This window comes from Macaca nemestrina, chromosome 12 (assembly GCF_043159975.1).
Source record: "Macaca nemestrina isolate mMacNem1 chromosome 12, mMacNem.hap1, whole genome shotgun sequence".
NCBI lineage: Eukaryota > Metazoa > Chordata > Mammalia > Primates > Cercopithecidae > Macaca > Macaca nemestrina.
Genome location: NC_092136.1, coordinates 55,774,005 through 55,786,704, shown reverse-complemented (window position 1 = coordinate 55,786,704; position 12,700 = coordinate 55,774,005). Strand labels below are relative to the sequence as shown.

The window sequence follows — 12,700 nt, the reverse complement described above, 5'->3', positions numbered from 1 at the left end:
TCAATATCATGAAAATGGCTATACTGCCCAAAGTAATTTATAGATTCAATGCTATCCCCATGAAGCTACCACTGACTTTCTTCACAGAATTGGAAAAAAACTACTTTAAAACTTCATATGGAACCAAAAAAGAGCCCACATAGCCAAGACAAACCTAAGCCAAAAGAACAAAGCTGTGGGCATCATGCTACCTGACTTCAAACTATACTACAAGACTACAGTAACCAAAACAGCATGGTACTGATACCAAAACAGATATATAGACCAATGGGACAGAAAAGAGGCCTCAGAAATATCACCACACATCTACAACAATCTGATCTTTGACAAACCTGACAAAAACAAGCAATGGGGAAAGGATTCCTTGTTTAATAAATGTGTTGGGAAAACTGGCTAGCCATATGCAGAAAACTGAAACTGGACCCCTTCCTTATATCTTATACAAAAATTAATTCAAGATGGATTAAATTCTTTTTTTTAAGATGGAGTCTCGCTCTGTCACCGAGGCTGGAGGGCAGTGGTGCAACCTCGGCTCACTGCTAGCTCTGCCTCCCAGGTTCACACCATTCTCCTGCCTCAGCCTCCTGAGAAGCTGGGACTACAGGTGCCACCACCACACCCAGCTAATTTCTTTTCTTTTTTTTTTTTTTTTTGTATTTTTAGTAGAGATGGGGTTTCACTGTGTTAGGATGGTCTCGATCTACTGACCTCGTGATCCGCTCACCTTGGCCTCCCAAAGTGCTGGGATTACAGGTGTGAGCCACTGCACGCAGCCTAAAGTCTTAAACGTAAGACCTAAAACCATAAAAACCCTAGAAGAAAACCTAGGCAATACCATTCAGGACATAGGCATGGGCAAAGACTTCATGTCTAAAACACCAAAAGCAATGACAACAAAAGCCAAAATTGACAAATGGGATCTAATTAAACTAAAGAGTTTCTGCCCAGCAAAAGAAACTATGAGCAGAGTGAACAGGCAACCTACAGAATAGGGGAAAATTTTTGCAATCTACCCATCTGACAAAGGGCTAATATCCGGAATCTACAAAGAACTTAAATTGACAAGAAAAAAACAACCCCATCAACAAGTGGGCGAAGGATATCAACAGACACTTCTCAAAAGAAGACATTTATGCAGCCAACAGACACATGAAAAAATGCTCATCATCACTGGTCATCAGAAAAACGCAAATCAAAACCACAATGAGATACCATCTCATGCTAGTTAGAATGGCGATCATTAAAAAAATCAGGAAACAACAGATGCTGGAGAGGATGTGGAGAAATAGGAACACTTTTACACTGCTGGTGGGAGTGTAAAGTAGTTCAACCATTGTGGAAGACAGTGTGGCGATTCCTCAAGAATATAGAACTAGAAATATCATTTGACCCAGCCATCCCATTACTGGGTATACACCCAAAGGATTATAAATCATGCTGGTATAAAGACACATGCACACGTATGTTTCCTGCGGCACTATTCACAATAGCAAAGACTTGGAACCAACCCAAATGTCCATCAATGATAGACCGGATTAAGAAAATGTGGCACATATACACCATGGAATACTATGCAGCCATAAAAAAGGATGAGTTCATGTCCTTTGCAGGGACATGGATGAAGCTGGAAACCATAATTCTCAGCAAACTAACACAAGAACAGAAAACCAAACACTGCATGTTCTCACTCATAAGTGGGAGTTGACAATAAGAATACATGGACACAGGGCAGGGAACATCACACACTGGGGCCTGCTAGTGGGTAGTGGGGTTAGGGGAGGGATAGCATTAGGAGAAATATTTAACATAGATGACAGGTTGATGGGTGCAGCAAACCACCATGGCACATGTATACCTATGTAACAAAACTGCATGTTATGCACACGTACCCCAGAACTTAAAGTATAATAAAATTTTTTTTAAAAGTACACTTTGAGAGGATGACTTGCAATAGTGTTCTGTGGGACATAATTTAAAGTGTATCTGCTATGAAAAATATTAAAATATATCTTTAAAATCAGACATAGTTAAAATGACAGAATAAGAAAAATAATACAGTAGTGGAAGATATTTAAAATCTATGCTACCTGCTTCATTTTATAAATCAGTAATCACATGCCCAGAGAGATGAAATGACTTGCCAAAGTCATACAGATCATTAAAGGCATAACTGGGATTAACAAGCCAAGTCTTCTCTTAAGCTACTTCTCCTTTCAGTATCTTATACTCTTCTGTGTAAACTTTGTAAGAAATAACATATTAGTTCAAATAAGCTGTTTAAGATAACATCTGAGAAGCCAAACTGCCAATCTGAAAAGATGTTCAGATTTGTTTTCCTTTAATTATAATTGAATGTAGTAATCTTTATTTTAAAATGAAATAGTAACAATACACAATTCTCACTGCAGCCCTTCCTAGCCTGAAATTGTTGTCAAAATTTAAGAAAAAGTATTTGATGTTGAAGGATTCTGGAAACTTACTCCTAAAAGTTTCTCCTGCTGTTTTAATGTCTTATATCATTTTAAGCATGTAGTACCAATTAATCTTAGTTAATTCAGTGACAGTTTTTTCCTACAAAGTACAACTGTGAGGGACACCAAGGTGACTGTTAAGATCCAGCATTCTGTCCATTTGCCAATTCTCATTTCAAAAAGGGGGAGGAGAAGACAGATGCTTTGGTAAAAAACATAATCTTCACCATCCATACTCTAAGGAGAATCCCATGTGGATATTTGCAAAGGTTGTAAATTATCAAACTACAGAATAAACTCAGAACATACAAGTCTCCCAATTTTTTCTCTGTGTGAATTATGTTACACATGCTAGTTTTCACTAGACTCTAACAAAGTCTAGTCTTGTTGAATAAGACCTAAGAATTAGTCTCTAGAATGCTACCAAGTGTAAAGTTGATTACAATATCAGCAAGCCCAATTCCCAAACGCCGCTATTTCTAACTTTTAGTTCAAAGAGTTGTATTACCTTGGACTAAGTTCTTCTTGAAGGAATCAAGATTTTTCCAGATATTCATCACAGTTATTCATAATACTGACAAAACAGGAAATACATGTCCATCAGGGAATTAATTAAACCTACCCATATGGTCAATTAGTGTACAGCAATTTTTGTAAAGAAAAAAATCCTTTTTATTGGAAGAAAATATGTCCATTTTTTTCTGTTCTCTCAATTTTTTTCCTGCATGTTCTTTCTATGTTTTCTACAACGAGCACAGTTTACTATGATAAACAGCAGGACAGTGGGGGTGGGGAGTACCAAAAATGATTGGGTTGTAGTACTTCAGCTAAATCTATATAATGTTTTGTATGTGGTGTTCTCCACTGTTTTATAACATATAGAGATGAATTTTTTTTTTAGACAGAGTCTCACTCTGTCGCCCCAACTGGAGTGCAGTGGCGCGATCTCGGCTCACTGCAAGCTCCACCTCCCAGGTTCATGCTATTCTCCTGCCTCAGCCTCCCGAGTAGCTGGGACTACAGGCACCCGTCACTACGCCCAGCTAATTTTTTGTATTTTTCTTTAGTAGAGACGGTTTCACCATGTTAGCCAGGACAGTCTCGATGTCCTGACCTCGTGATCCGCCCGCCTCGGCCTCCCAAAGTGCTGGGATTACAGGTGTGAGCCACTGCGCCCGGCCTAGAGATGAATTTATAAATTCCTTTTTATGACTCCATTTTCCAGGTAATTACTTAACTACTTGGAATTAATTGTATGATATTATGTTTAAATTTATTGTTTTCTCAAATAGCTCATCAACTGTTTAAATAATATTTGTTGAAATACACACATTCCATTGATTTATAAAGCTTCTATTGTTGGATACTGATCTATACACAATAGAGTCTGCTCCTGGGTATCATTTTTGTTCCCATAATTGTTTTTATCCTTGACACTTAATTCTTGAACCTATAGCACACTGATACAATTTTCGCAGGTTTGTAGTAAATGTGGTTATTATTTGGTCCTTGGAGACACAATCAATCAAGCACTTCAACTTGGTACTGAATGTCCCTAAGTAAGCCTCATCTGTAAAATGGAAATGTTAAAACCTATCAAATGCTGTTTTGTGAGAATAAACTATATGTGAGTTAAATAAAACAGAATGAAATAAAGTGTTGTGAAACTTTTAGCACAGTGCCCAGAACGTAAGACTTTAATTTAGCATAAGCACTACAATCTTTTTTCCTTTTCACAAGCTTTTTGTTTGAATTGCTCTTTTTCTTTCCCTTACTCTAGGTGTTGGCTCTTATTAAAATGTCCACTGAGTCTTTTAAACTCCGTATGATTTATTCCAGTTGCTTGGTCTGCAATTATTATCTATTTCACTGAATGATACTTAGCATATGGTACTTTGGAATGTTTTTGTACTTAAGTTTTGGTTCTGCTTCCCAAGCTAGATTTGAAGCCCACTGAGATGGAGAAACATATCTCATGCTTTCTATGTCTCTCCCTCTTTTTTCCTCATCTTATCTCTCGAAATTACAAAATTCATTCCCTCTCTCTTTCTTTGATGACAATTTGATGACATACCAAATGTTCTCACTGAGAACTGCATAATTATCACTGATTCAGAGACAAGTATATAAACATATGAAATGACTTTAAAAAGATACAGAACTAAATTTAAATTTTAGATATTTAAAATTTTATACTTAATATATTTTAAGATAATCAACTTCTTATTTAGTTAAGTCATAAAAGTCAATGTAAATCTATCATATTTTACTGATTACTTAAAAAAATTTAGGATCACATTACCTAGTTGAGTAATTTTGGGAACATATTATCAAAAGTTTAATGCCAAAGGTTTGCTTATGATTACTGACAGTGTTACTGTATCTTGGAAAGATAACAGAGCTAACATTTTTAAAGTTGCACAATCATATTTTGGATGGTGTATGTCCCTAAGTTCCCCCTCTTTAGGATTCCAAATAATGTGTCATAGTATATTTGGTATGAAGTAATTCACACCAAACAAGAATTAAAAGATCTATTTTGAACTGATGATATGATCCAAAAAGAAAAGAAAAACACATTTTTCAAGGGACGTAAACAGTTCATGCCAAAAATGAAAACAACTTTACTGATGACCAAGAAAGAAACATCTTCTGGGTTCTATTTTTTTTCCAAATTCTGCCTCATTGTTTGTCCCTCTTTCCGACCAAGCCCAAAAGACATTAACTTATGTTTCCAGAAAAGTGATCTTACAATTCTGGCTAGTACTTAAGTACAATTATATAGAATCCAGAATTCTCACAATCTATCTACATTTTTAGAATCTTGGAAAAATCTGGTATGAAGCAAACTGTAACCTTCTGTAAGGTGATCGTAAAAAATAAATTATGATTTCTGGGTCCACTGAAAATAGCAAGTAGGAAAATATCTAAGCTAAAAAGAGAAATAACTTTTGACATACAGATTCAAACTACACAAGAACCCAGATCTTAGCTTCTAATATTATTCCCTACTCAAAACAGCCAGACTCCTTGAAGAAATGGCTGATTTCAAGGCAGAGGCAGGGAAGGAATAAAATGATCCTAGATCAACTTGTTATGATGAAAAGTTAAAAAGTACTTTTTCTAAAAGGACATCTGTGAAAAGAACACGGAAATCTGTCTGAGTGGTGCACGCTGGTCAAATATGGGATAATTTGTGCATTAAAATAATAAAAAGCATTAATGATTTATATATTATTGGGGGAAAAAACCTGAATCCACGAGTCTATAGCTCAAATAGACAGGAAGAGAGAATTCTAGCTTATAGTAAAAGGTCGACTGCTGACTGCTAAATATAGAGGGAGTATGGAGTTAGAAAATAATCATTTTTTGTTATCAGAATCAAAATTGCTGTAGGCAAGAATCATTAGTAAATGCTGAGTCTAGGGGAACATGATTGATGAATAGTAGGATATTTGCATAGTCTTAGAATGCCTTCCAGTAGACTGATTATTAATTGCAAACATAAAAATAGCCACTATAAAGTGGAGAAATCTGACAACCATCTGACCAAGTTACCAAAATTAACATCATCAATGAGGGACAGATAGGCATTGTGTACGGATCACGAGGTCAGGAGATCAAGACCATCTTGGCTAACACAGTGAAACCCCGTCTCTATTAAAAAATACAAAAAACTAGCCGGGCGAGGTGGCAGGCGCCCGTAGTCCCAGCTACTCGGGAGGCTGAGGCAGGAGAATGGCGTAAACCCGGGAGGTGGAGCTTGCAGTGAGGTGAGATCCGGCCACTGCACTCCAGCCTGGGCGACAGAGCAAGACTCCGTCTCAAAAAAAAAAAAAAAAAAGAAAGAAAGAAAAAAGAAAGAGTCCCTTAGAAGGAACACAGGTAATATTCCAACTGTTGGTGCAGAGCCTGAAACTAACAATGAGAGACATTGCAAACGCAAAATAAGAAACATTGTATTAAAAATGGGGGTGAAAAGTTACATTATTTAAAAATGTCCACATTATAGACAAAGAAAGGCTGCACAACTATTCCACATGGAAAGAGACAAAAGAGAAATGACAACTAAATGCAATATATGTAGTATGTTCTAGATCCTGTACTGGAAGAAAAAAGGGATGGGGGTGCTATAAAGGACATTATTAGGTCAAATGACAAAACTGGAACATGGATGGTAGGTTTTATTATATTGATGTTAAATTTCCTGAGGTTGATAACTGTACTGTTTACATACTGTCCACGTACCTCTGAAGCATATACTAAAGAATTTAGGGTAAGGGTAAATGATACATGCAACTTTCTTTCAAATGGTTCAGAAAAAATAAACTGTGTATGTGTGTATGGGGGAGAAGGGGAGGGAAGGGAGGGGAAGAGGGGAAGAGGGAAAAAGGGATAAAGGGAGGAAGGAAGGGTAGGGAAGAAAGACCTCAAATAAATCAATGGGGCAAAATATTACAACAGGTGAATATGGGTAAAGGCTATATACATGTTTGCATTATTCTTGCAACTTTTCTTTAAGTTTAAAATTATTTCCAAATTAAAAGTTTGAAAAATACCCAAGAATTCCTAGAACCTATTTATAAACATCTGCTATTAATATAATGTCAATATATTGCCTTTCTGATAGTTTGTCTAGAAGAAGAGGGGTGAATAGTGAAGAGGGAGAATCTAAATAATTATAGTTAGTTTCATTAGATAATTCCAAGGAGTTGTGAAGCAATACCCTCAAGAATATGGAAATAACAGAAAATATTGAATTCTCAGCATTAACTTAAATGCTAAAGATCAACAGAGAAATGAAAGGCCAATAAAAGAGACAAAGTGGTTCTTGGGTAGAGAACACTCTCTAACTTATTCAGATTGAATTGATCAAAATGAGAAGTTGATTAGCTATTTGTTGGCAACATACATCCACACATTATCCAGGGGAAAGGAGACTTTAAATCACACTTAAAGTTTTCTGTCCCCATTGATAACATAATCTCTGATTTCAAATAGAAGCAACAGGCTATGTTCGTCTGATAGTCTTTAAGTATTTAACATCAAATATCCCTTAGTTTGATTCCATAATCAAAAGTCCATACTTTGATATGGCTTTCTACTAAGATCTGGTGACAGGAAGACAACGTGCTGATGATGCATATTTTGTTCTATATGCATTTTCAGCACTTTTCACATTCTCTATAAATTAGTAATCTAGCATGTTGGTTTTAATACATCAGTCTAATGAACTTGAGTAATGAGTCTGCATCATGAAAGGTAATTTGTCTCCTCTTACTCAAAAATCAGATTTCTGCATCCAAAAAATTCAGATCTTAGAGTTTAATAAACATAATCAAAACTACCAAACACTCCTTTGTTAAGCTATTTCAGAAAGCAGGCCAATCTTTTCCCCCCAGTAGTGATACTCTATATGTAGCAGAAACTACAGCAGATTATGCAAACTGACTTACTCAGTATCTTCCAAATCCCCTTTACAGTTTCCTTCTTGTATTATAGAGCCTGGAAAGAAAAACCACCACCACCAGCAGCAACAAAAAAAAATCCCTTCATTTTTTGGGGCAAAATGGGCTCTGTATGCAATCTTACTTCCACCAAAGAAACAACTCATGTAAAACTTAAAAGAAGTCAGCAGTGTGAGACTAAAGCAGAAGTCAGCAGTGTGAATATCTGCAGGAGAATGGATATTCTAGCACAACTATGGTGAAGGTTATAATGTCTGATGTATACCCAGCATCGTAAGTGCCAAGTGGTAAAAGGTGGAAGGAATATGGTTTCTATGAGACTAGCACCAAGCTGGGCTGTTCCTAGTACCCAGAATTGGTTCCCTGCTTGTCCCTCACCCCTAAAATTTCATAAGCTGCCAAATACTTTGTTATGACTCCTTTCTGCTTAGAGAAAGTAGAGCCAGTAGTGTGAAATTAAGAACCTCAACCAATAGTCTGAAAGGGCAATTATTTTCTAAGTCTTCATAGTTCTAGCTTATGAATTTCTGCCTGATCATGTTGATAACATTACCCCTAAGAAGAATGAGTTAACATTTGGATGCCTAAACAATAATGTCAGGCATTGTAATTACGATTTGCAAACATTTTGAGTAAATGTTCCACATTCTATGAAAGACCTCCCAGGAGAAGGGCTGGCAGGGAAAATCATAGGTTCACCAAGAGAAGAAATTAATATTCTTAATAAACCAATTCAAGGATGCACTATTTTTAGAAATATTTAGATTATGATCAATGTTTCGAAAAAGGACAATTAAATCTGGAAAGTAATTTTAACATGTTGCTCTCCTCTCCAACCTTAAACATAAAAATTTCTACATGCTTCTTAAGCTAGCCCATAAAACTCAAACTTGCAGTTTTAACAAAAATATGGCATATAAAAAACATTCCTAAATGTTGTACCTTCAACTGTACTTTAGCTAGTAAAGGTTTTTGTACCTGAAGATTAATCTCTGCCTCATAGAAGGTCAGGCATGAGCAGTAATGTCGATCTGAGTCAATATCTGTCAGGACAACCACAAAGAACGTTGGCTGCTTCCTCTCTCTGGACAGTTGCCACCCGCCAGGCTGACAAAACTAAATGAAATAGAAAAAAAAAAAGTAACATTTAAAAATAATAGAAGTTAATTAGTAGTTAATCTCTGAGAAATTTTAAATGTTTGCCCATTTTAACAAATTCCTACCTGATGAGGTATGACTCTAAAGCCAATATTTAAAAAAAAAGTTCATGTACAGATTCATAATGTTGAAAACTTTCACCAATGTGCATATATATTTCATGAAGACAGCCTAGATTTCCCACAGATGCCACTCTGGGTGCCATTTCTGAGACCTAGGTTGGCATATGTAGGAACACCACATCAAAATGAAAGACTCCCTCCTAACTATGAGAACAAATCATGGAATAAATTGGAAATCAAGTGCAAAATATGTATCACTGAGAGAAAATAGAGTTATTTTAAAATTTCCATATGAATCTGAGAGTCTTCAATTCATTACAAAAAAAAGAGATATATTGTTCAGCAAGACAGACCATATTCTTGTCCATAAAACATACTTTAACAAATTAAAAGAAGAGAAATCATACAATGTCTGCTGTTAGACCATGACAGAATTAAACTAGAAATCAGTAACAGACAGATAGCTGGAAAATCCAGAAATACTTGGAGGTTAAACAACACTTTTTTTTTTTTTTTTTTTTGATATAGGGTCTTGTTCTGTCACCCAGGATAGAGTGTAGTGGCATGATCACAGCTCACTTTAACCTCAACCTCCTGGACTCAAGCAATTCTCCCATCTCAGCCTCCTGAGTAGCTGGAACCACAGGCAACTACCAGCATATCTGGCTAATATTTTTTATTTTTTATTTTGTAGATAAAGGGTCTTTCCATATTGTCCAGGCTGGTCTCGAACTCCTGGACTCAAGCAATTCTCCTGCATCAGTCTTCCAAAGTGCCAGGATTATGGGCATGAGCTACTGCACCCAGCCAAATAATACTTTTTAAATAACATTATGAGTCAAAGATGAAATCTCAAGAGAAATTTAAAAAATATTTTGAGCTAACTGAAAATGAAAATCCAACATCAAAATTTGTGGGATGTGGTGAAAGCAGTGCTTACAGAAAAATTTATATCACTGAATGCACATATTAGAAAAGAAGAAAGATCTAAAGTCAGTAATCTAAGCTTTGACCTTTGGAAACTAGAAAAGAGCAAATTACATCCAGAGTAAGCAAATAAAGAAAATAAAAGTTAAAATTGAAATCAATGATATTGAAAACAGAAAATCAATAGAGAAAAATCAATAAAATAAAAGGCTGCTTCTTTGAAAAGATCAATAAGCCTCTAGCCAGGCTAATTAAGAAAAAAAAAGGCACCAATTACTAACAAATGAAATGAAAGAGGGAATATCAGTACAGATTGTTCTGGGCGGGAGACCCGCGAGAGAAGAAAAGGCACACACACAATACTTTTAAAGGTAAACAAGCTTTATCCCATATGTAGATTTAACAGGCAAATGATACAATAAGCAAACTAATAAAATAAGCAAATTGATATAATAAGCAAATGATATAATAAGCAAATTGCAATGCGAAGGGGAGAAGGGAAAAAGAGATAAATGTCTTTACACCCACCAGACTATGGAGGATTCACCACCAAACTGGGAAGCAACAGCCTGGGCTCCAGAGCTGGACACCGCACTCACCAGACTATGGAGGATTCACCATGCCAGAGGTGGTGAATTCCTCTTCAAAGGGTTTAATTGTGTAATGTCCTTGGTTCGAAGGCCCTATCTCCTTGTATTTCTCGTTTTTAGCCTGCAAGCAGCCCTCCTGCTCTTGCCGTGCCCTAACTTGCCCAGACATGTCCAGACACATCTTGTGCCATAGCAGAAGAACAATTGCTACCCACTCGCTTGCGAATTGCGCATCTACCCTATTTGTTCAGTGTGCTCTTGCAATCGTGGCTGATGCAGGGAGCACCCTTTGGCAGAAGTAAATTGCCTTGCTGAGAACGCTTTTTGCCTGAGTGCTGGTTTCACTTTGTGGCTCCGAGCACTTGTTTCTAACAACCACCAGACTGGGAAGCAACAGTCTGGGCACCATAGTCAGCCACTTGTCTGTACACAGACAAGGAGAGGTCTCATGAAGCTTCGGCGCAGCGTGGGAACCTAGCTGTTTTTGTAACGAGTTGTTTGGCAGGAGGTCCAGTCACGAAGGCCCTTGGTGAGTGTGCTCAAGGAACACAAAAAGGCCAACTTGTTTTTATGATTGTCTATTGGTTTTCTTTTTTTTGGGGATGAATCCTGCTCTGTCGCCCAGGCTGGAGCGCAGTGACACGATCTTGGCTCACTGCAACCTCCGCCTCCTGGGTTCAAGTGATTCTCCTGCCTCAGCCTCCTGAGTAGCTGGGATTACAGGTGCCTGTCATCGTCCCCGGCTAATTCGTGTATTTTTAGTACCGATGGGGTTTTGCAATGTTGGCCAGGCTGGTCTTGAACTCCTGACTTCAAGTGATCCACCCGCCTTGGCCTCCCAAAGTGCCAGGATTACAGGTGTGAGCCACCGCACCCAGCCTATTGCTTTTCAATAACCAAGGTATAGGAATAGATTGAAATAGAGATTTCTCTGAAACAGTGCTGGAAGAACGCCTCAAGGGGCTCACACAACCTGTTCCAGGACTTGGTGACCATTGTTTGTGTCCACGTTCAATTGAGTTCAAATTTAATATTTAACTTTTCCTCCACACAAAAGTTCCCATGAACTTTTAAAAGATAATCAATGAATATTACAGACAACTCTATGCCCACAGCTGTGACAATGTAGATGAAATGTACCAATTTCTTGAAAGACACAATCTGCCAAAACTCACACAAGAAATGGACAATCAGAATAGTCCTATATTGTCAGAGAAACTGAATAATTAATAACTTTCAAAACAGAAAGCCCCAGGCCCAGATGAATTGACTGGTGGATTCTTTTAAACATTTAAGGAAGAAGTTACAGTCAGCCCTCTGTATCTGTGGGTTCTACATCTGTGGATTCAATCAACCATGGATCAAAAATATTTGGAAAAAAAAAAAAGAAAAATAACAATACAACAATAAAAATAGTATATATAAAAATCCAGGTAGTAGCTATTTACATAACATTTACATTGTCTCAGGCATAAGTAATCTAGAGATGATTTACAATATAAAGGAGGATATGCATGGGTTATATGCACATACCACACCATTTAATATAAAACATTTGAGCATCTTTGGATTTTGGTATATGTGTGGGATTCTTGGAATCAATCCCCCTGCAGATTCCAAAGGACAACTGTACACCAATTATCTGCAAACTCTTTCAGAAAACAGAAGCAAAGGGAATACCTTCTTTATTCTATGAGGCCAGCACTATACTAATACCAAAACCAGATATAGACAGTTACAGAAATAAAAATTATTGACCAATATTGCTCATAAACATAAAAGCAAAAATATTAGCAAGTTGAATTCAACAATGAATAAAAAGAATATCATAACCAAGTGGAATTCATCCCAGGCATGCAAGGCTGGTTAACCATTCAAAAATCAATTAAACCATTACATCGTATCAACAGGCTAAAGAATAATCATGTGATCATACCAATAGATACAGAAAATGCATTTGACAAAATCCAATACCTATTGATGATAAATAGCCTCAGTACACTAGAAGTAGAGGGAAGCTTCCT

At 36.8% G+C, this 12,700-nt stretch overlaps 1 protein-coding gene across 7 annotated transcripts in view; it reads right to left on the bottom strand.

Moving 5' to 3' along the window:
- LOC105488765 (SET binding factor 2) overlaps positions 1-12,700 on the bottom strand; it is a 547,946-nt gene that overhangs the window by 300,843 nt on the left and 234,403 nt on the right. For all 7 annotated transcript variants that reach the window (XM_071075110.1, XM_071075112.1, XM_071075109.1 and 4 more), the window contains exon 3: positions 8,918-9,055. In XM_071075110.1, the coding sequence (XP_070931211.1) occupies positions 8,918-9,055 (138 nt within the window). The remainder of the gene's footprint in view (positions 1-8,917; positions 9,056-12,700) is intronic.